At 39.6% G+C, this 23,621-nt stretch overlaps 1 protein-coding gene across 1 annotated transcript; it reads left to right on the top strand.

The window, feature by feature from the left end:
- Nucleotides 1–796: 796 nt before the first annotated feature.
- On the top strand, nucleotides 797–23,163 carry LOC134616146 (macrophage mannose receptor 1-like). The gene is made up of 30 exons (XM_063460884.1): nucleotides 797–860; nucleotides 1,166–1,522; nucleotides 1,747–1,917; nucleotides 2,056–2,211; nucleotides 2,428–2,550; nucleotides 3,014–3,151; nucleotides 3,244–3,426; nucleotides 4,700–4,854; nucleotides 5,059–5,172; nucleotides 5,597–5,712; nucleotides 5,835–5,983; nucleotides 6,070–6,269; nucleotides 7,071–7,186; nucleotides 8,415–8,487; nucleotides 8,647–8,800; nucleotides 8,946–8,984; nucleotides 10,419–10,582; nucleotides 10,710–10,771; nucleotides 11,221–11,321; nucleotides 12,271–12,416; nucleotides 12,513–12,618; nucleotides 12,887–13,011; nucleotides 16,003–16,105; nucleotides 16,337–16,569; nucleotides 21,411–21,576; nucleotides 21,860–22,027; nucleotides 22,106–22,225; nucleotides 22,376–22,546; nucleotides 22,783–22,812; nucleotides 22,913–23,163. Exons 1-30 carry the CDS (start codon nucleotides 797–799, stop codon nucleotides 23,161–23,163), a joined length of 4,254 nt encoding a protein of 1,417 aa, XP_063316954.1.
- The last annotated feature ends 458 nt before the right edge of the window (nucleotides 23,164–23,621 follow it).

The following is a 23,621-nucleotide window of genomic DNA, read 5'->3' as shown; positions in this document are numbered from 1 at the left end:
TTAAAAAAATAATTTCATAATTTTCCACTGTAACAAATTCTGACCGTCAGGATAATGAAAGCTTAATTTCTGCAATTATTACCCTATGCTTGGAGTTACCAATCATAGCAGCTGTGGATCATGTTAGCTGTGCTTAAATCACAATTTGAATCCCTGTATCCTTCTAACACAATGCTGAATTAAATCAAAGCGCTAAATCAAGGTCCTGAAGAGTCAGCTGAATGGGGAAAAACAAGATCTGAGGATAAGCACAACTGGATCATAAGATGCACTTATGAGTGGAAATCCAAATCTTCTTGATTCCTTACTCTAGCATGGCAAAAATTAGCAGAGAAAAAAAACAAAAAATACAAAACCAAAAGTTCACAGTCTGAGCAGTGGCTCATTCCTCTGGCACTAAATATGATCCCTTTTAATCCAGCTATATATGAATACTTTATTTTACTTCCCCCCCTTAAAGCTCTGTTTACCAACATCAATTAACTTAATTCAACTTCTTTTTACTAAATCATACATTTTTTGAGTTAAATCTCTCTCCCTCCCACTTCTCTTGACTACAGGGATGATGTCTACATTTTTTTTCTTTGGATAAGCTAGAAAATCAGTATACAAGTAAGTTAGGCAAAATTCACAGTAACCCCCCCCCTCCTTTTTCTTGTAAAAACATCACTCATCATGACGAGGCAAGACAGGATGATATAAAAAGTCATGGTTGACAATCATTCACACCCTGCATTTTGGTCCTGTGCAAGTAGCTTATATGAAAATATAAGACACAGGAATGGGAATACTAACAATGAGGATAACTTCTGCAGTATTTGTGCTTCTCATCCAAACATTTCTCTGTTTGGCTTCAGATGGTATGGTAATCCAACTATTTCTTGTATTTTTTGCTAATGCTTTTACAGAGTATCGTGCGTCCTGCCTGTCTGTACTATATGTAAGACTGTTGTGTCTTCCATCATTTCTTACTGTATTTATGTATTTTTTTTTTACAGTTCTACAATGAGTTACTTGTGATTTTATCATAAAAACTGTTCTTTAAGTAAACTTGCTGCAGTTATAAATATAAAAATCAGTTGAAGCAAGTATGATAAATGGATGAAGATTTTCTTTGTTTTTTACATAACCAACAGTACTGTTTTTCAATATTTTTTCTCTACAGATTCCCAATTTCAACTAATTAACAGGGGCACTGGTTTTTGTTTGGTAAAATCAAATAACTTGTGTTCTTCCATGCGCTGGACATCTGGGGATCGACTTTTGGTTCAGTATAAGAACAAGTGCCTGGGTGTTCAGGGGAAAACTGTGGGCAGTGAAGTAAACCTCTATGATTGTGATGAAACCAGTGAGCTCCAAAAGTGGGAATGCAAGAATGAAACTGTGATCGCTCTCAAAGGCCAAGAACTTTACATTGACCTCACTGCTGATAACTCGGCCGTGCTCTCAAATAAAGTCGGACCCAGTAGTCATCTTACAATTTCTGGGACTTCCAGCGGTGCTTGCACAAGAACATATACAGGTAAGTGAAATTAAAAAAAAAAACATTGTAAAGTGATTCGCGATTACTTTTATGGAAATAATAGTAGTGGCATAATAAATTTGTAGATTTTCATATTTAGTTGCAAAGATAGTGTGTCAAATGATTACAAGATGTTGATAAATTATAAAAGTATCGCTTTGCTTAAACTATTCAAGCTATTCTTTGTTCTTTTTTTACACGTTTTCCTTATTTTGGTCCTTCAGAACTTTACACCATTGAAGGAAATGCAGCTGGAAGGCCGTGCATGTTTCCTTTCTACTACAAAAGCAATTGGTACTCGAAGTGCACTGCATTTGACGATGCAGGGAACCGTAAATGGTGTGCAGTTGAAACAAAATATGATCATGAACTCTGGGGTTACTGCCCAACTAACTGTAAGTACACAATAAATTCTAATACAGGTTTTCAGAATAATAATCTACTGTATAAGCAGAACCACCCAAACTTTACATTTGTGTGAACATACAAATTCAGTGCAATACTATAATACTTTGACTGTTTTTGTGTTACAGCCAAAGAAACCTGGAACAAAGACCCCACAACAGGAGCATCTTATCAGCTCAACACACAGTCAGCGCTGACCTGGGGTCAGGCTGACGCCAGCTGCAAACAGCAGAGTGCCTCCCTGCTCAGTATCAGCAATCCTCACGAGCAAGCTTATGTTTCAGGTAAGGTGACAAATCTCCACAGTACACTGAATGTATTTAAAACAAAATGATTAATTTAAGCTGAGAGGGTTTAAAAATAACTAAAACTTGAAACATTCAAGTTGTTGTGGTCTGTAGACTGTAGACACTGCTCCAGCTGATGATTATGTTTTGAGTATTACACTTGGTAACTTTTTGTTTTCTCTGTCTCTTTTCTCTGTTAAACTCTACTGACAGCACTATTAGGGGCAAATAGGGGACAGGAGTACAAGCTCTGGGTTGGACTGATCTTCCAGGATTTAGATTATGTGTGGAAGTGGTCTAATGGGAATCCTTATGCATATCTGAATTGGGACTCAGGTAAGTTTTCTTTCAAGTTTCAGGAGCTTGTGTTACCATTCTGATGATAATTTACGTTACTGTTGTTAAATTACCTCAGCAGGTCATCTTGATCATGTTTGGCATCTGTTTTCTTTATATAAGAAATGTTATCTGTCAGCAAGTAAAGAATTTTTTTCCCTATTTCTCATAAATTTCTTCCACATGGGTGTGCCAGTCACACTGCTGATGTAGCAATAATCAGAAAACTTGTTATTGGTCAGCAATTTCAACAACCGCTAAATTATTGTGGTGATGTTGTGTGTCACATAGCCTTGTCACTCTTGGGTAGAAATCATAGGCTTCTACATCATTTCCACTAAAACTAAAATGCTTATACACGATACACAGCGTGCTTCTAAATATCTTGAAAATCCTGTGAATGGAAAGTTGCCGAGTCTCATCTCATAAGTGACAAGTATCATTTACCATCACTGTACTTTAGGACATCCAGTTTCTAATCCAGGATATAAGTGTGGAATTATTGATGGCGCTGTTCAGTACTCTTGGCAAAGTTCAAAATGCAACAAGAAACTGGGATACATCTGCTACAGTGAAGGACCTTTGGCTGCACCTACTGAAGGTATAGAAAAAATCCCTTATTTTGTCTTCTCTTTAAACAACTTGATTGACTCTATTTCTTTGATCTTCTTCTTTTGTTCTTATGCTTCATAGCTGCCGAGAGCGGATTCTGTACAGCACCCTGGATCCCCTACAATGGCCACTGCTTTTACCTTTATCGTAATGAAACAAAAAAATGGTCTGATGCTCAGAAAGTTTGCCGTAAAGAAGGAGGAGACCTAGTAAGCATTCGTAATGTGGAGGACCAAAGCTTCATCATCTCTCAACTTGGATATGGTATGGCAATAAAAACTTCTGAGCACCATTTGCATTCCTTTAACATAATCTTCACCCAACACTTTTCATATTTATCTTGTTGGTAATTTCCTGACATATCTGCAATTGCTGGTGACTAACTAAAATATTTTTGAGGCACGATCTAATATGATTGTGTTGGTATGTTCCTGGATCAACAAAAGTTTTTCCCAAGTTGCAAAGCTGTGACATCATAATAATGTTATTTGTCATATACACTGTTGATCCTAGACAAACATTATTATGTTGGTCTAAGAAAAACACCAACAATTCAGTTTTATTCAGTGTATATACCGCAAATCTCAGCAACAGTTACCTCTCTGAACCATAGTCGAGGGGCTTGGAAGCTGAATGATGTGCTTCCCATTCTAAGTTTAAGTTTACTGTAGGAGCCACAAGTAAGCCAGCAGGCTGAGAGAACGAAGTGCTCTAATAGGGTGATAAGGTCATTAAGACAAGATGGTGCCAGATTATTCAAGACCTGGTACGTAATGAGAAGGATTTTAAATTCAATGCTGGATTTAACATGATTATATCAGATAGTCCATTTCTGAGAACACATTTAACCTCATAAAACTAAAGTCAAAAGAAAAAAACAAGAAGTCAGGTGATTGAATATTGAAGAAATTTATGCTCCTTTATACTTCAGCCCTAAATTCACTTCAATCCACTTTACTGAAAGATGTAAATTCCGCATAAATATGAAGTTAACTGTTAAAGTTCCAGGAAGTGTAATTAAGACATTAGAAGTTGTCTCTCCTTAATTTTTAAAATGTCTAATTTGAACATCACACTGAAAAGTTAAAACACACTCAAGCACAGATATTAATGAATATCTTATTTTATAGCTACACACATAATACAATTGTGAGCAATCTATTCTTGGAAATGTACAGCAGTCCACCACCTTCAAGAAATCCAGGGCTCTCACCACAGCTAACAGTCACTTCAGACCTACCATGCAGACTTCCTCTTTAGAATAATGACCGTTTATTAGTCATTCATTTTGGGAATCTTGCTATTTTGGACACAAAACTACATTTTTATTTTTGTCACTTCATAAGCATTCAGTCACTTTCTGTTGTCTGATCCCTGTATCGCTGCACATCTCACATATGATGATGAGTCCAGCAATTCTGGCAGACAATTAGCAACAGTCTAAAACTTAAGTGTAAAAGTAACATCTAAAGAGTAGCAAATGAGCAGAATGTATCAAGAAGATTATACAACAATTAATGTTATTTTCTGTCTGCAGCATCCACTGATGAACTCTGGATTGGACTAAACGATAGGAACAGAGAGAGGCTGTTTGTCTGGAGTGATCATTCTCCTGTGAGTTACACTAGCTGGGACTCTAGGGAACCAACTGTCACCTCTGAACAAGAAGACTGTGTTCTGATCAGAGGGGAGGTAATTATTGATGATTGTGACACGCCAGCTTTTTTCTGTAAAACTATGCATCCACTATAGGTCCTATACTATACTAATATACTATACTATAGATCCATTATTATCCAGGAAAATTAGGTCTTTGTTTTATGATATGCACCGTATCTTGCCTATCTCTTGTTAATTTCAGTTTCCACATGAATTTTGTTCTTCTCATTCTTGCAGAATGGAAACTGGGCTGACCGTGTGTGTGACGAGAAACATGGCTTTATCTGCATGAAGACAAGTGACTCTGAACCCTCTGGAGATGAAGTGGTGCTGAACGCAGGCTGCAAAACTGTATGTGAATGTTTCAGATATTTTCCAAAGAATATCTGCATCTGGTTGGTCTGAATGCACACATTCTATAATCTGTTTCTGTTTTGTAAAGGCTGTTGTATATTTCAATTGGCACGATGTCTAAATTTAATTTTGTGCCTGTGGTCCATGAAATATCTAGGAAAGCAGCATACACATAAGGTATGATGCCTAATGAAACATTGTATTTGGGTGCTGTTTATAGTAAAAACAAAAGAAAGCAGGCCGAATCTCCTGATTAAGAGAACATCTTATTTAGTCATAGCATTATTAGGAAAAAAAACAAGTAGTCACACTGATGCAGAGTGATTTTGCATTCTGGTGTTTTACTCCTTGCTATCACAAAAAGACAACATTATACGACAGGCTTGAATAGTTTTCCAACTGTTGTTTCTCTGCAATGCAGGGTTGGAAAAGACATGGATCCTACTGCTACTTTGTAGGGACTGAGACAAAGACGTTTCATGAAGCCAACGATGACTGCAAGAGCTCAAACTCTTACTTAGCTGATGTTTCAACTGGGTAAAATAGTTTTCATAACTCCTAAAATGTTTATCATAAAAAAGACTCAGGTGTAAAAAAAAAAAAGTATTTGTAATTTGGCATCAGGCAGCCTCTAATGTGACTTGTGTAAATATTTCCAGGGTGGATAATGCTTTCCTTGTAAGCTTGGTGGGACTGAGGCCAGAGAAACACTTCTGGATAGGTCTCTCAAACCTGAAAAACAGAGAATATTTTATGTGGACCAACAATGCCTATGCAAGATATACTCACTGGAACACTCATATGCCAGGTAATGAAAAATGTGAATCGATATGTAAACTATAGTTAAGAGATGTCTTCACAAATGACAGCTAACAATTTCTTTTATAACACAAGGTCACTTGCAGGGTTGTGTTGCTATGGCAACTGGGCATTCTGCTGGCCTTTGGGATGTGTTACCTTGTACCGATAAGGAAAAATACATCTGCAAACACCTGGCAGAGGGGGAAGCTTTAACCCCTGCTCCACCAACCACTGCCACACCTAACTGCACAGATGGATGGAGTAAGATGCAATCCAGAGGCGTCTGTTATAAGGTACTGTGGCTGCTACAGCGGTACATGACTTACGTACTCTGCAGTCACAAGCCCTTTCAAGGCAGTAGCAGAGGACCAATATTAACTGGTTTTGTTAAAAGAATAAACGGGTAAAGACATGTCCGATGTTATTTTACTCAGAAAAATTATCAAAACCCGAAAGCGTTGTGCTGCTATAAGCCCCAAAAAACCAAACAAATAAAGAAAAACCTCACAACCTTGTGATCAGTTTTATGTAGGAAAGATTTCATTCCAACCAAACTACACTTGTCATTTGCATCATTTATGCAAAAGAAATTTATGCATTAACACATGACAAAAGGCTTCTACTTGTGATAACGTCCCAGAATGTAAATATAGATGGTATTCCTATTAGCTTAGCTGCAATATCACCGTTTGGATTGCAGAGCTAACTTCAAACCTGGCCAAAAAATTAAAAAAAAAAAAAACAACAAAACACCAAAAAAGTCTTGCTGAATAAGCAGAGGAAAAACATGTTAATTTTGTTTTGAGTGTGTGTCCCATCAATTTCATAATATCTGTGACAGTTGTGACTTTTTGCTAACAACTTGACTTTCCTTTTTATTAGTGATTTCTGATCATTTCTGCCCAAGGGTTTCTGTCACTTCCCATCACATAATCCTTTCTGTTGTAGAAGGATATGATTATTCTATTGATCTTATTCATAATAAGGATGACATAAAAACAGAAATGACTGCCCAAGTTTAGCATGTAGTTCTAAATGTACAAATATTACCAAAGCTTTAGATCACAATTCAATTTCTTGTATTTTGTTTATAGATCTTTCCGGAGGCTTCAGAAAAGAGAAAGACCTGGTACGAGGCTAGAGATTACTGCAGAGCCATTGGAGGAGACCTAGTCAGCATTCACAGCAGTGCTGATTTACTACCGAGGCAGTTTGAACGGTACAGTGTTATCTGGTCTACAATCAGAGCTACATAAGATAAAAATCGTAAAGTACATCTCCAGTCTAAGTCACACATTAGTGCAGTGGTTCCCAAACTTTTTTTGCTGGGCCCCCCTTTGTTTACAAGAAAAATGTTCCCCCCCCCCCCCCCCCCCCCGCACGCGCACACATCCTCCAACCACACACACCCATATTTTGCTCCATTGCGGTTTATTTCACACCTCAAACATTTAGTAAAAAATTAAGCAAATACAAGTAATCTGCAATAAATTACAGGTAGTAATAAAATAAACTACTAACTCTTTTATGCTACGTCCACGCCTACAAGGGGATTTTTGGAAACGCGGCTGTTTCGTCCACATGTAAACGGTGTTTCGAATCACCGAAAACGGAGATTTTTTAAAACTCCTTTTTTGCGTTTACACGTGGAGGAGGAATACAGAGTTCATCACGTCAAAGGTATGTGCCTTTTTTCACGTCACGCTGTGCGCCACGTTATTGTTTACATGAGATGAATTGCAGAATGGCAGATAGAGACACAATACTGTTAATCTGACTATCTGCAGGTTTTACACGCCCTCCATTTAGAAAGGCAGAGGCATCACCGTGTAATTATTTTACGTGTAGTTGTTTTTTCACTGTGTAATAATATTCAACATTGCTATCAATACATTTTTCAAAAAATGTCTCTCTGTGCAAAATGGGTTCAAAAACATAAACTGCTGTGGGATACTGTTAGTCCCTGATTTGGAGAACCCAGCGCTGCTCCCGACACAGGGAAAACCAATTATGCAGGGGAGACCTACCTCAGCACTTGTGCAGGTGAAGCCAAAGGGAAGATATGCTTCACCATGTTTTCTAGTCTTTGGCTTAGAATGAGGTTCGTTTGGAAACATATTCAGCGATACTTCATCTCCTGCTTTGCGTTTCTGTGGCCGCCCGTGCTAGCAGTGTCCAAGCGCTTTGTTCCCCCCCCAATGGCTCTGCGCCCCCCCTAGGGGGCGGGCCACACACTTTGGGAAGGTCTGCATTAGTGGCAGTCATAGATTCTTATCACTCTCAAGCAATGAGTTGTGTATAAGCATAATCACTGATAGAAAAAAGGAAACATGTTTTTACAAAATATTTATACATTAATAACTAAATAAAAGGTCTTTGAGAAAGAAAAAAAAATTACACAAGTATAAACATTTAGAACATACATTTGTCCATTATAGGTTTAATCAGTACTGGACTGGACTTAGTGCTCCCGACCCAGACACAGGTTATGTATGGAGTGATGGATCCCCGGTGAGTTTACAGTTTTTAACTCTCTACAATGGTTTATGTAGCCAAAATGATGATAACGATCAAGATGATGATTATTAATATTACTGATGTTACAGCTGCTATTACTACTGCTACAAATACTACTACTACTATTCATAATTATCTTATCTTTGTATAAAGGTAAACTTCCAAGAGTGGAAAGATGGAGAACCAAACAATGAAAATAACGCTGAATCATGTGCTCAAATGGAACACTATTATTGGGAAAAAACTTTGTTTTGGAGTGATGTGCACTGTGAGAAGTACAATAACTGGATCTGTCAGATCCACGCAGGTACAGCATGGTCACAGTTATTAAATTCTTTTGTAACATTTTTTTTGGACCAGAAGATTATTGTTGTCTGGCTCATGTATTCTCACAATGTCAATTAAGGTGGTCACTAGTAACTCAACACTACTCTGTTTATATTCCTTTACAGGAGTCACCCCAAAGCCGGCTCCAGACCCTGTCTCCCCTGGTAAGTGCACCAGTGCGTTGAGGAATTTGACCACACTGCCAGACAGCATCTTTACATGACTGTTGACTTTCTATTGGGATTACCAGGCTGAGACCATTATTCATACTATGCTGACAGGGAAACTGATGTCTCATGAATGCTGATTTTCTGCATGGCAAATATTTGAAAATAGTATAATATAATTAATATAATAATAATAATAATAATAGGCTAAATAATCCTTCAGTGGGCTGGTTTCAGTCATTATGCAAATGTACTGTTTATAAGATTGGGGAAACCTGCAGTCAGCTGAGACTGAAGAAGTCACTTGGATAAGTGACGAAACGTTTCCCCCACAAAACGCTACGTCCAGATGAACAGAATCAACTTTTGGAGAGGCTAAATAATATTATTGTGTTTTGTTTTGTTTTTACCACTAAGCTGTTAAAGGCTGAAGGGGTACTGCTGTGACCCCCACTGGGCAGGCAGATGGGATGGATGGGTGTCATGTTTGTGAATGCGATAACTTGAGAAAACACTTATGTAGGATTTTGAAATTGACACCATAGCTGTGTCTGCTAGGACACATGTACAATGAATATATGAATGTATGAATGTTTATGAACTCATATGAAAGGCGTTTTTTATGTAATCCAACAACAAATCCAAAATATAAAACCGAACATAGACTTGCTCTTCTGAAATCTCAAAAGATAATGGGATAATGGTTTCGAAAAACAAAACAAAATAAAAACCTGTAAGAATAATAATAGTAAATAGAAAATCAGTTCTATGAGTGTGTGAAGGCCATTGAAAGGATTTAATGGCTGACCATCCTTTATTTTTCTCTGTATCTGACGGTTGCAGGATCAGTTGAATTAGACTGAACTGTTTTTTCATAGTTGAACTGTTTATCTGTTTATCAGTTCAATTTTATTTATACAGCACCAAATCACAACAACAGTTGCCTCACGGTGCTTTATATTTTAAGGTTGACCCTACAATATTACATACAGAGAAAAACCCAACAATCATATGAGGCCCTATGAGCAAGCACTTTGGCGACAGTGGGAAGGAAAAACTCAATTTTAACAGGAAGAAACCTCCGGCAGCACCAGGCTCAGGGAGGCGGGGCCATCTGCCACAACCGGATCTCATTCATACAGTATGAGCATAAAACTCACAGTGAAGAAAGGAAGATTGGATTGTGTAGTTTGAGGAAAAGATGAAAAACATGCAGTTGTTGTTCATAATTTTAAAGCCTCACTGTGAACAGCTGGAAAGACATGAGCTTTACATGAAAAAAAATTATTTTTTCAAGACCTGCTTATCTAACACATTTACAGTAGTTTCCAAACACGGTTTTATAACGTTTTCTTTGAAATCTTTGTAAAAGAGGGTCATATTATTTGCACATTTACTGAAATAGATTGCGCATTTCTTATCTATTCTCAGAGTATAACACGACCTCTGATGGGTGGCTAGAATGGAATGGGGCTCAGTATTACATTAACAAAAAGGCGATGGCCATGGAGGACGCTCGTACCTTCTGCAAACAGAGGCATGGTGACCTGGTATCTATCAACAGTGAAGAAGAAAGGATATTTTTATGGAAACAGGTGAGCAATGGCATTTGTAAAAGATTTACCAAGGCAACGGGTATTTAAATTATAATTGCAAAAACTTGCAAAAAAAAAAAAAAAATCCACACAGACAGTTTTCCTATGTATCCATGTTTTTGTGCAGATTTCAAGAGGTTATCGGAATTCTTGGATTGGCCTATCTGTAGATCTTGATGGAACATTTCAGTGAGTATGAATTTAGTGACAAAAATGTAAATGCAATTTACAATTAACTTAAATTTATGTAACAGCAAGTTAAAAATGGAGAGTACTTAGTGCAAGGCAGCATGTCAGATAAGTATACCAGTTTTAATTTCAGTCAGTCATATCTCGAGTGTTTGATTTAAAATTGACTGTTCTGATACACAATGGGGGAAATTAAATTTGTCTTATTGTCCAAATACTTTAAGCTTGAACTGCAAATTTGCATTTCTATTTGCGAAGCTTTGTCTCCTGTTTGCAATCTTTCCCACCAACTTTATTCAGTTATTACAGCTAAAAACAACAAAAGTGTGACCAAAAAGAAGACGGATAAGAGTATCTTTAACGAATCCAGTATGCCACTGTCTTGGTAATATTGTCACAAATCTTTTACAGATATATTTAAACAAATTTATTTTCTGTGTTACATTAAGGTGGATGGATGGTTCTCAGTTGTTGTTTCAAAGTTGGCAGGAAAATCAACCTGACTTCAAGAACTTTGATGAGAACTGTGCTTTCATGGCATATCACAATGGTGAGTGATACCGAAATATGATTCAGTTTCACTGAAATACATACACAGAACAAGTGGTATCACCCAGAGATAGCACTAAGGCGATCTTGTCACAACTATCCCTTCAGTTTTAATGGCACCCTAGTTTTATGACAGTAATACGTATCCTTCACACCCCATACACACATATAAAACAACAGCAAAAGTACAGACATTCTTTACTGAAGCAGAAGTAGAAATACTACTATTAGAAAATATACATTGAGTTGAAGTAACCATTCAACTTTGTACTTAAGTAAAAGTTAAAAAAAAAAGTGAAATGTAGTCACAGTCACACACTGTATTACTTTAAATCCATCACAGCAGCTGGACCTTTAGCTTGCATCACACTGAGACAAACTGCACACAAATAGTTTGTGTGTTTGCTGATGTTTGCTGAGCTGATAGAAACTTCAAATTTGAAATTACCTGCCACTTAAAAAAAAAAAGTCACTCCCATTATGCTCATTCCTCTTTTGTAGCGCTAGCTAGATGCTGAAGTACCTAAACCGCAATGTACGGACACCTGCAGTTGTTGCGGTGTTGTGACAAAAAAAAAAGAAAAAAAAGAAGAAAAACACCATCCCACCTTTAACCCCTGACTTTGGCACATGTCATCTCTTTTTATGAGTCATCCTCTGGTGATAAACACATGAACAGGATTGCCTTCTGTTTAGGCTCAAATCGGTTTGATGTTTGGAGGCTCGCAGGGACGAAATAATAATTTGACCCATATGCGTTAAAGCAATAGTAACGAGCCTGTTTTGAAAATGTAAGAAGTAGAATATTGTTTAAAAATGTAGGGAGTGAAAGTAAAAAGTATGTAGAAAACAACTACTCAAGAGGACATGTTACAAAAAATAAAATGAGTGTGTGATATCAAAATTGAGTTGATAATGTTATTAATTTAATATACTGAACTGGCCTGCAGGATTCTGGCATGACTCCAGCTGTGGGCTTGAGTATGCGTCCATTTGTAAGCGCAGCAGCTCAACACCTGCAAACACCACCGCCGCAGTGCCTACAGTGCCCCCAAAAGGTGGATGTCCACCCCCCTGGAAAAAATTTAACTCTAAGGTCAGATGTCTTTTCATGTCTTTTAATCTTTCTGTTATTTACTATGTTCTTAGTGCTTGAAACACTATATTGATCTTTTTCATCTTTCAATTTTAGTGTTACAGCATCATTGACAATCAGAATTTAACATGGCACGATGCAAGGGAAAAATGCAAACAAAAAGGTGGAAACTTGGTGTCTATTACTTCAAGAGACGTGGAAGGTTTGTTTCATTTTCTTTTCACTCAAAAAAGTATTTTGATTTTGTTACCTATGATACTACAGCGACAGCTCACAAAGCCAACAACTCTGTTTTAAACAAGCTATATTTTGCCACCCTTCAAAGATTCATCTATTCCCAATACCTAAAGTTACCACTGAATTTCTGTTGGTGTGCAGTTTTGGCATAGCCACAAGTTAGAGCTGATACCATGGTGCACTTTTATTTGCAAGAAAATATCTTAACCATAAATCTTTGTCTACATTTTCAGTGTTTTTACTGTCTCAAATGGCTGATGCACCTACTACAGACTTGTGGATTGGTTTATTTCAGTCACAGTGGAGAACTTACTGGACTGATGGACAACCAAAGTCATACATCAATTTGGGTAATGATGTAAGTGGGAAAATAATAATCTGTTCTCAGTGAGTAAAAAAAATCATGCTGAAAATCTGTAGCTATATAGACTGGTTAATGTGTCAGGAACGAACAGATGCCACCTTGCTTGACGGAAATTGAAATGATCAACCTACAGAGTGGCCGAATTCAAAGATTCCCTGAAAATCAAAGTCAAAAAATGAGACAGCAGGCCAGTCCATTTTGTTGAACTTTTACTGCAACAACTGGAAATGGTACTCAATTAAATTAAATTAAATTTTATTTAAGTAGTGCAAAATCACAACAACAGTTGCCTACAGGTATTTTATATTGTAAGGTCAAGACTACAATAATACAAAGAAAAGAAAAAAAAAGAAAAAAAAAACAGAGAAAATCCAACAATTATACGAGAGAAAAGTGTTCTAATGAGGTGATACAGTACTATAGGTCATTAAGATAAGATGGGGGGTCATTATTTAAGACCTTTTATGTAATGAGAAAGATTTTAAATTCAATTCTGGATTTAGAAGGGAACCAGTGAAGAGAAGCAAATATAAAAGAAATATGCTTTCTCTTTGTAGTCCCTGTCAGTATTCATGCTTCAGCATTTTGGACCAACTGAAGGCTTTTCAGGGAGCTTTTAGGAGATCCTGACAATAAAAAACTACAGTAGTCAAGCCTAGGAGTAATAAATGCATGAACTAGTTTTTCAGCGTCATTCTGAGACAGAATATTTCTACTTTTAGAGATATTGGGCAAATACAAGAAAGCAGTCTTACATATCTGTTTAATATCCTGGTCAAAACAACTCTTAAGATTCATCACAGTGTCTCTGGAGGCCAAGGTAATGATATCCAGAGTAAGCATGTGGTTAGATACCATATTTCTAATATTTGTAGGGCAGAACACAATAATCTGAGTTTTATCGAAATTTAGAAGCAGAAAATTAGGGATCATCCAGATCTTTGTGTCTTTAAGGCATACAGCAAGATAGTTTAACTAATTGGTGTGTGTGACCTGGCTTCATGGATAGATTACACTTGCCTAAGTGAAACATGTAACAGAATCAGTTCTAGCATGGAACCCTGTGGAACACCATAATTAACCATAAGTGTGTAAGGAGGACTCAATTTACACGAGCAAATTGGAGTCTATTAGACAGATAGGATTCAAACCACTGCAGTGCAGTACATTTAATAAGCTATTATGGCCAAGTATCAACCAGTATCACACTGGATCTAGGAGGATAAGAACAGAGATGACTCAGTAGTTTGTATGGCCCCCGCATGTTTGTATACATGCTTGATGACATTGGGGCATGTTTCTAATGACACGACTGATAGTGTTTCGGGTATCTCCTCCCAGATTTGGGACATCAGAACATTAAGTGAGTAAAAAACACCCTAAATGCATTTAGAATATATTTAGAACTACAAATTCAAGTCTTTTAGCAATTATTGCTTTTTTTGTCACAATTTCAACCCACCTGCTTTATCTGGGCTTGGAACAGGCAAAAGTGACCCGAAATAGGCACTCTGGCAGAGTTATTTTGTGTGTGTGTGTGTGTGTGTGTGTGTTTTTAAGTAGTTTTAAACCTTGTGATCCACAAAAAGTAAAAGTAAAAGAAGAACTGACTGCATTACAGTCAGGGCTGGAGCAGCGGCTTCGCTCTTGCGCGATTCATTGCAGTTTGGAAGCGTAGGGGTTAACATCTGCTCTGACACCAGCTGTGAGGACAATCTGCCGCCTGTGAGCGCTTTAGCACGGGCGAGGTGCCCATGGCAGCACCCGCCCGTGCTAAAGCGCTCACAGGCGGCAGATTGCTTTCACGTCACAAAGTGGTCATAAGTCTTCCTAAAAACACCAGCAAAAGTCGGCAGATTTGTCACTAGTCGCTTTTAAGAGAAGAGGGTCTGAAAACTCGCTAAATATATTGCCAAAGTCGCCAGGTTGGCAACACTGGTGCCATTGCCAAACCTGTAAAAGTCTTTGCATCCTCCCATCGATATGCCTCCCCAGACTATCACTGAGCCACAACCAAACCAGTCATGCTGAACGATTTAACATTATGGTATTCTATGGCAAATACCAATCAAATTCAATGAAGTTGGACAGTGAGAACAGGCCACCCTACATGATGTAGTGATCTCAGGCTACTCTTAGAAATTCTGCTTCTGATTGTTTGGTCAGAGACATTTACACCAGCGCCCTGCTGGAGATGACTTGCTGGGCTCTGACAGTGCTCATCCTGTTCCTCCTTCAGCAAAGGAGCAGATACTGGTCCTGCTGATGAGTTAAAGATCTTCTACAGGCCTGTCCAGCTCTTCCAGAGTAACTTCCTGTCTCCTGGAATCTCTTCTTTGCTCTTGAGACTGTGCTGGAAGACACAGCAAACCTTCTGGCAATGGTACATATTGATGTGCCATTCTGGAGGAGTTGGATTACCTGTGCAACTTCTGTAGGGTCCAGGTATGGCCTCATGCTACCAGCAGTGACACTAACTCTAGCCAAAGGCCAAACTAGTGAAGAAACACTCAGAAAAGAGGAGCAGGGGAAAAATGTCAGTGTCCTCCACCTGTAAAACCATTCCTGTTTTGGAGGTTGTCTGACTTTTGCCCCTCTACTGCACCTGTTGATAATTTCATTAACCCCAAAGTTGCTGACACTGATTAACAACCTGCTCCGCTATCCCAGAAATTAAGCTGACTCTATGCTATACTTTGGTTAAAAAGTGTTCCATTAATTTTTTGAGCAGTGTACTTGCACCATGTAGATACAGTCTATATTACCTATTGTGAAGGGTCAGATAAATTGAAATAATCTAGAACTGTATATATTTGTATTTACAAATAATTAAAATCTTTGTGTTTACATTGCAGCATTGGTATTGGTATTATAATCAAAAGGTAAGTAGATTTTAAAGATCCAAGAATGCCCTGTGTTCCCTGACACAGTTCCCTGTGTCATCAAGTATCGTTATTCTCTGTTGACCCAACTGTGTTTCCACAGAAAAACTGTTTTGTGATCAATACCAAGCCTTTGGTTGGTATTGGGAAATGGACTAAAAAGTCATGCAATGACACCAATGGATTTATCTGTCATCGAAATCTTGGTGAGTCCATTTCTACCCCCAGGCCTGTTGCCACCCAACTTCAGCTGCAGCTACATCAGACTCTCTCTAGCTTTTCTAAAACAACAAAGAATTTGCTTTGACTTTTCATTCCTATAATTAATATCTACATCTATAAATAATATATAATAATAATAATATATATGATCATAATAATATATATGTTTTATTATGTAAAAAAAATAAAATTGTTCCTATTCTCATCCTAAACAGACACATCTCAACCAGATCCTCCAGAACCAACAATTTCTACTAACTACATCAAAATACTTAATGACTCCATTAAGGTTGTTCCTCAACAAATGAATTGGGATAAAGCTGCAGAGTACTGTAAAAATGACGATGCCCTCCTAGCTAGCCTGAGGAATGAGTGGACACAAGCTTATGTTGAGCTCCTGGCACTGAATCTCAAGGCTCCTCTATGGTTTGGATTACACAAAGCGCAGGTAAACTTTTGAAAACATATAAAAAGTTCATAACTCAATAATAGGGCCAACCACTTTGAAACTTCTGACTGCAAATTCAATCAAAAATCTACTTATGGGCACAATAAATTGTTTCAACAAAGATTTTATCTAACGAAATAATCTGTAATTATGAAAATGAAATCTTTGTTGATGGATAAATATACTGGCCTAGTTATTTATCCAATCATTTGGTTATTTGTGAACTGAGATTATCATCCATCCATTTCAGTTAAATCTAGCTATCCCTTTTCATAATAAATCTGCCAGCGCCACGTAAACACATTTGAAGTTGCTGTGTGTTTACATTCTGTACTCTCAATCATGGCTGACATGACTGATTGTTATAAAGCACTTGCTAACTTGACTACAAAGATGCCAATAAATGTGCTATAAAGAAGCAGTTGCACATTATGCTGCATTAAAAATAAACACTTTTAAATGCAGCATTCATTAAATAAGCATTGTGGCAAGTTTCACTGTTTTACTAAAGTGCCTACCTTACCCAGGGCATGATCAGTGCAGCCTCCCTACTCCAGCAGGGAGATGCTCTGTGTGAGGAAGGCGTATTGAGCAGCAGCATCTCTTATGTAAACTCTTAAACCGTTACTTAAAACTCCATCATTTTACCCAGCTCCGGCTGTCTTAGCTAAAGGAGCAGATACTGGTCCTGCTGATGAGTTAAGGGCCTTCTACAGACCTGTCCAGCTCTTCCAGAGTAACTGTCTCCTGGAATCTCTTCTATGCTCTTGAGACTGTGCTGGGAGACACAGTAAACCTTCTGGCAATGGTACATTTTGATTTGCCTACCTGTTTTTTAAGCAGTATAGATTATCATGTTAGTTTGAGTCAACTCTGTTCAACTGTTATATCCTCTGTGCAGCTATGCTTACTAAGGCAAATATTCCTAAAAGCCGAATAATATCGGTAACTGCATGTATGTGAAAGTGTCTTAGTCATCAGGTCACTAAGAAGCCTTCTAAGTGTTCTAAGAAATCTGGAAAGAAAAGTGTCTGGACTTCTTTAAGTTACTTGATGACTTTTATTCTCTCATCTGAGAAGCTTCTTTCGTTCTAAGAGCAACGGGTGGAGAGTCACAGATTTTTAAGCCCTATTCGGAGCATCCCTAAGATAAGATAAGATAAGATAAGATAAGATAACCTTTATTAGTCCCACACGTGGGAAATTTGTTTTGTCACAGCAGGAAGTGGTCAGTGCAAAAGTTATGAAGCAAAAATTAGAATAAAATAAAATAAGAATAAATACAGTACACAACTGTACAGAATAGAATAAAATAGAATACTATATACACTAGAATAAAATAGAATAAAATATACAATAAGATAAAAATGCTATATACAACTGAGTAAAAATACAACGATGCCAGAAAAGATTATTGCACTTAGTGTTATTGCACATTTGTGGATGTGTGTGTTTGATCAGTTAAAGTCTTTGTTGTGGAGTCTGACAGCAGTGGGGAGGAAAGACCTGCGAAATCTCTCCGTCCCACACCGTGGGTGCCGCAGTCTCCCACTGAAGGAGCTGCTCAGTGCTGTCACAGTCTCATGCATGGGGTGGGAGATGTTGTCCAACAGGGATGACAGCTTAGCCACCATTCTCCTGTCACTCACCACCTCCACTGGGTCCAGAGGGCATCCTAGAACAGAGCTGGCCCTTTGGATCAGCCTGTTCAGTCTCTTCCTGTCCCCAGCAGAGATGCTGCCACCCCAGCAGACCACACCGTAAAAGATGGCTGAGGCCACCACAGAGTCATAGAAGGTCTTCAGGAGTGGGCCCTCCACTCCAAACGACCTGAGTCTCCGCAGCAGGTACAGTCTGCTCTGCCCTTTCCTGTAGAGGGCGTCTGAGTTATGAGTCCAGTCCAGTTTGCTGTTCAGATGAACACCAAGGTACCTGTAGCTGTCCACAGCCTCAATGTCCATACCTTGGATGTTCAGTGGTTGCAGTGGAGGATGTTTGTGCCTGCGGAAGTCTACCACCAGCTCCTTGGTTTTACTGGCATTGATCTGGAGGTAGTTCAGCTGGCACCAGTCCACAAAGTCCTGAGTCAGTCCTCTGTACTCCTTGTCGTCCCCATCAGTGATGAGGCCGACTATAGCAGAGTCATCAGAGAACTTCTGCAGGAAGCACTGGGTGGAGTTGTGGGAGAAGTCTGCAGTGTAGATGGTGAAGAGGAACGGAGCCAGAACCGTTCCCTGTGGGGCCCCCGTACTGCAGACGACCCTGTCCGACACACAGCCCTGAGTCCTCACATACTGTGGTCGGTCGGTGAGGTAGTCCAAAATCCAGGTAGTGAGGTGATGGTCCACTCCAGAGTTCTCCAGCTTGTCCTTCAGAACCGAGGGAAGAATAGTGTTGAAGGCACTGGAGAAATCAAAGAACATGATTCTCACAGTGCTTCCAGCGGTCTCCAGGTGAGCGAGGGAGCGATGTAGGAGGTGAATGACAGCATCATCCGCTCCAATGCCAGGCTGGTAGGCAAACTGAAGTGGGTCCAGTGATGAGCTCACAAGGCGCCGAAGCTGAGCCAGGACCAGCCGCTCCAGGGTCTTCATCAGGTGGGATGTCAGAGCCACCGGCCTGTAGCTGTTGAGGTCCTTGGGGCGTGAAGTCTTTGGCACTGGTACAACACAGGAGGTTTTCCAGAGCTGTGGGACTCTTCCCAGCCTCAGGCTCAGGTTGAAGAGGTGCTCCATCACCCCACACAGTTGGTCCGCGCAGGACCTGACGACCCTCGAGCTGATGCCATCTGGGCCCGCTGCCTTCTTGCCATTAATCCTCCTCAGTTCCCTCCTAACCTGGGTGGTTGAGAGAGTCAGGTTGGAGCCTTGTGTTGATTGTGTATTGGATGCTATTGTTGGGGGTGGGGAGGAGTGAGCAGGGTGAATAGAGGAGGTGTGAAGTGTCTGAGGTGTCAGAGGTGGAACAGCAGCAGTGGGGGTGGTTGAGTCTGCAGCCGATGTTGGAGACTGCCTCATGGCTGAATCAAATCTGTTGAAGAAATGATTCAGTTCATTTGCCCACCTCACATCCCTCCCAGGCAGAGAGTTCTGATGTTTGTGGCCTGAGATGGTTCTGAGGCCCCTCCAGACTTCACCAACGTTGTTTTGCTGAAGCTGGTTCTCCATCTTCTGCCTGTAGCTGTCCTTCCCATTCCTTATCAGTCCCCTCAACTCTCTCTGCACCCTTTTCAACTCCTCTTTGTCTTTGGATTTGAAGGCCCTCCTCTTCTGCTTGAGGACGGCTTTAATTTCTGGGGTAATCCAAGGTTTGTTGTTGGAGAAACACCGTACAGTCCTGGTAGGTACGGTGTTATCCACACAGAAATTAATATAGTCAGTAATGCATGTGGTAAGGCTGTCGATGTCCTCTCCGTGGTCGTCAAGGATCACCTCCCACACAGTCGACTCAAAACAATCCTTAAGAGCCTCCTCGCTCTCCTCCGACCATCTCTGCACTGTGCGGGTGGCTGGTGGCTCCCTGCGCACTAAGGGCTCATACACAGGGACAAGGTGCACCAGGTTGTGATCAGATCTGCCCAGTGGAGGGAGAGGTGATGAACTGTATGCCTCTTCAGCATTGGCATACAGTAAGTCCAGTGTTTTATTGTCTCTGGTTGGGCAGGTCACATACTGGGTGAAGGTGGGCAGTGTGGAGTCCAGTGAGGCATGATTAAAGTCCCCTGATATTATGAGGAGGGCTCTCGGAGATTGTGTTTGCAGTCTGCTGACCACTGAGTGGAGAGTGTCACAGGCTGCATCCACGTTGGCCGAGGGGGGGACATACGCTGTTATCGCGATAACATGCGAGAATTCCCGGGGCAGGTAGTACGGACGCATGCTAACGGCTAACAGCTCAATGTCTCTGCTGCAGAGTTGTTCTTTCACAGTAATGTGCCCAGGGTTACACCATCTGTCATTCACAAACACTGCCAGTCCCCCTCCTTTCCTCTTACCGCTCTCTCTCGTCCTGTCCGCTCGCAGCAGCTGGAATCCCGGTAGTGTCACGCTCGTGTCCGGAGTTAGCGGTGTTAGCCACGACTCCGTTAGCATCATGATGCTACATTGCCGGTACTCCCTCTGTGACCAGGTTAGCGACGTGAGCTCATCCATTTTATTGTGCAAAGACCGTACATTTCCACTAATTACATAAGGAAGAGATGGTCGATAACGTCTCCTTCTCGGCCGACGGCGCTCCTTCCCAGCACGACACCCCCGTCTTTTCCTCCTCAGCTCGCTGGGAATGTCGAGTCTGTCCGCCGGCAGTACAGCTGCTGGACGCAGCGCTAACAGCTGATCCTTACTGTAAACAAAGGATCCCTGCTCTGGGTCCCCACACACGGGTGAAAAAAACTAAGTAAAACGACCAGAACTAGCACAAAACGGTAGAACATGGTTGCAGAGTCTAATTACTAATACGTTAGTTATAAAAAATTTACGAGAAGAAAAGATAAGAAAGAAATAAACTCAGAATGAGCAGAGCTGCTGTAACAGGCTGCCGCACACGGGGGGCGCCGGAAGTAATTGAGAGGGGTCGTGGACCACTATTGATTCTCTGCCTAATCACATGAGCCAAGAGGTGAATACACGTGTGGGTCACAATCAACCAATGTTTTGGGTGAACCCATTGTTAGATCTTGCACCACCCTATCGTGAGTTACTCAGATCAAATGACCCAAGATGTGAGAGGGCGTTAAGGCATGTGGGAAGGGATCTCAAAACTGGATTACAGATGAGAGGGTTCCTATGGTTCTGCTAGTTGTCTTGATTGGTAACTGCTGTCTCATTAATCTTTTCTTTCAGATCAATGGTTCTTTCAGATATGTTGATGGATGGCATTTAACATTCAGTCGATGGGGTAAAAATGAACCAAGCAAGGACCGAAGTTGTGTATACATGGATGTGGATGGAAGATGGAAAACCGCTCACTGTAATGAGTCACTAAGGAGTGTTTGCATGAAGTCTACAGGTACAACCAAACACTGGCTAATAGATACCCTATAACCCTGTAATGACTGACATGTCTGTTTCATTTATACTTGAATCGCTGCTGAGAAGCGTAAATTACAGATCACAGATACTGATGTCAGAAATGTTTCTCTCTCACACACACACACACACACACACACACACACACACACACACACACACACACACACACACACATACACGTTCGTTGTCAAAAAAGTACATTTCAAAGTTTTAAAAGATGTAATTCATTGATCTCATTGACATCACTGTCTCATTCACAGATGTGCTGCCAACAGAGTCAACTCTTTTTCCAGGAGTTTGTCCTCTAGACCCAGAGACAACAATAGAAAACAAGAACTATATCTGGTTACCATTCAGGGGTTATTGTTATATTTTTATCACAGAGCAAAAACGCTGGCAAGACGCATCTACCAGCTGTGTAGCACATGGTAGGCAATTTATCTGAAAGATATCTGTATGCAATAAATTGCTGTAGTTTTCATTAACATCTGATTTGTTTTGTTAAGGTGGAATGCTTGCCAGCATTGAAGATTCCTCTGAGCAAAAGTTTCTTGAAAGTAACCTGGGAACTTTTCAAGATAGTTACACATCTTTCTGGATTGGCCTGTTTAAAAAACAATACAAAGGTGAGTCATTATTTATTTTTTATGGTAAATAATAATAATAACAATAGTAACATATTTTTTGATAATTTGTTTTTAACCAAATTTTCAGTTCAAAATAAATAATTTTTTTTAAATGATGTACACTGTTTTTATTTGTCTATTTGCCTGCAGAGGAATGGCTCTGGTTGGATAGATCAGTCATTAGTTACACTAACTGGGCTGAAGATCAACCTGTTAATGGCAGCAGATTACCCCGCAGAGGAGAGATTAGTACATCAGATGGGACATGGAAGGATATTGAAATGTGGGGTCAAAGACCTTACATCTGCAAGACACAAAAAGGTAATCTTTATTTATAACAGTGTTTTCTCTTTTTCTTTTCTGCAATGATATGAATCTCTTGTAAGATGTTCACAACAGACATGACACAGTCATATGAATCCAAAAGGAATAACTCTTGTTAACATGTTACAAATGCAAATACCTGTTTACTCCACAGCAATTTACTTTTATCTTTAAATGAAGTAGAGCTACTTTGTAATAAAGTGTCTTATTTGATTGTTCTTTTCCTTTTGCAGTATTGCTACTAAAGCCATCGCCATCATCGAGTAAGTAACACCTCTTTTAACTATTTATTTTACATATTTTATTTCAAATTGTTACAAATGTTTTTTAGCTGATTACCATCTACTTTTTCACTCTGTACAGAAACTGGATTACCTCATCATCAGCGTGTCTATATAATCACAGCAGTTGTGTTAGTCATTACTGGGATTGCAGTGGTGGCGGTAACTGCTGTCTTCTTCTTCAAGAAATTTGGTCATCAGTTACCCGCCCCTAACACCTTCGATAACCCGCTCTTCTTCAGCAGTAGGGTGTCACAGCCTGAGCAAGCTGACACCAGTATTCTGGTAGAGAATGCAGCAGAAGAGAACACTGGAGATTTAATCAGTATGTAATTTAAATATTTGGGCTCATTTGCATGGCCCATATGATTCCTAGTACGTTATGAAAATTTGAGCTGAGGTGGCAGCAAATGGCTAAAAGCATATTTGAAACAACATGGGAGAATCATGTTTAACAAAATATGTATATTATGACTATGAAATTTGATTAAATTTGCTGTATTTTGTGAATGTAAATATTTAAAACATTTTTGTATATGGACAGTGGCACAGTTTCCTCACAGTATGAAGGTCCTGAGTTCCATCCTTTCTCCCATAGTCCGAAGACATGCAGTTAGTTGGGTTAGGTTAACTGGTGAATCTAAATTACCCATTGGTGTGAATGTGAGTTTGAATGGTTGTCTGTGTCTATAGAACCTGTTCTAATAGTACCTACTCAAATCGCTACAACTCGACTCCGATCAACCGGTTTTCCATTACAATCCAGATAAGATATTACAATCCAGTACTAC

Source organism: Pelmatolapia mariae, linkage group LG18 (assembly GCF_036321145.2).
Source record: "Pelmatolapia mariae isolate MD_Pm_ZW linkage group LG18, Pm_UMD_F_2, whole genome shotgun sequence".
Lineage (NCBI taxonomy): Eukaryota > Metazoa > Chordata > Actinopteri > Cichliformes > Cichlidae > Pelmatolapia > Pelmatolapia mariae.
This window is presented reverse-complemented; position numbering and strand designations above follow the sequence as displayed.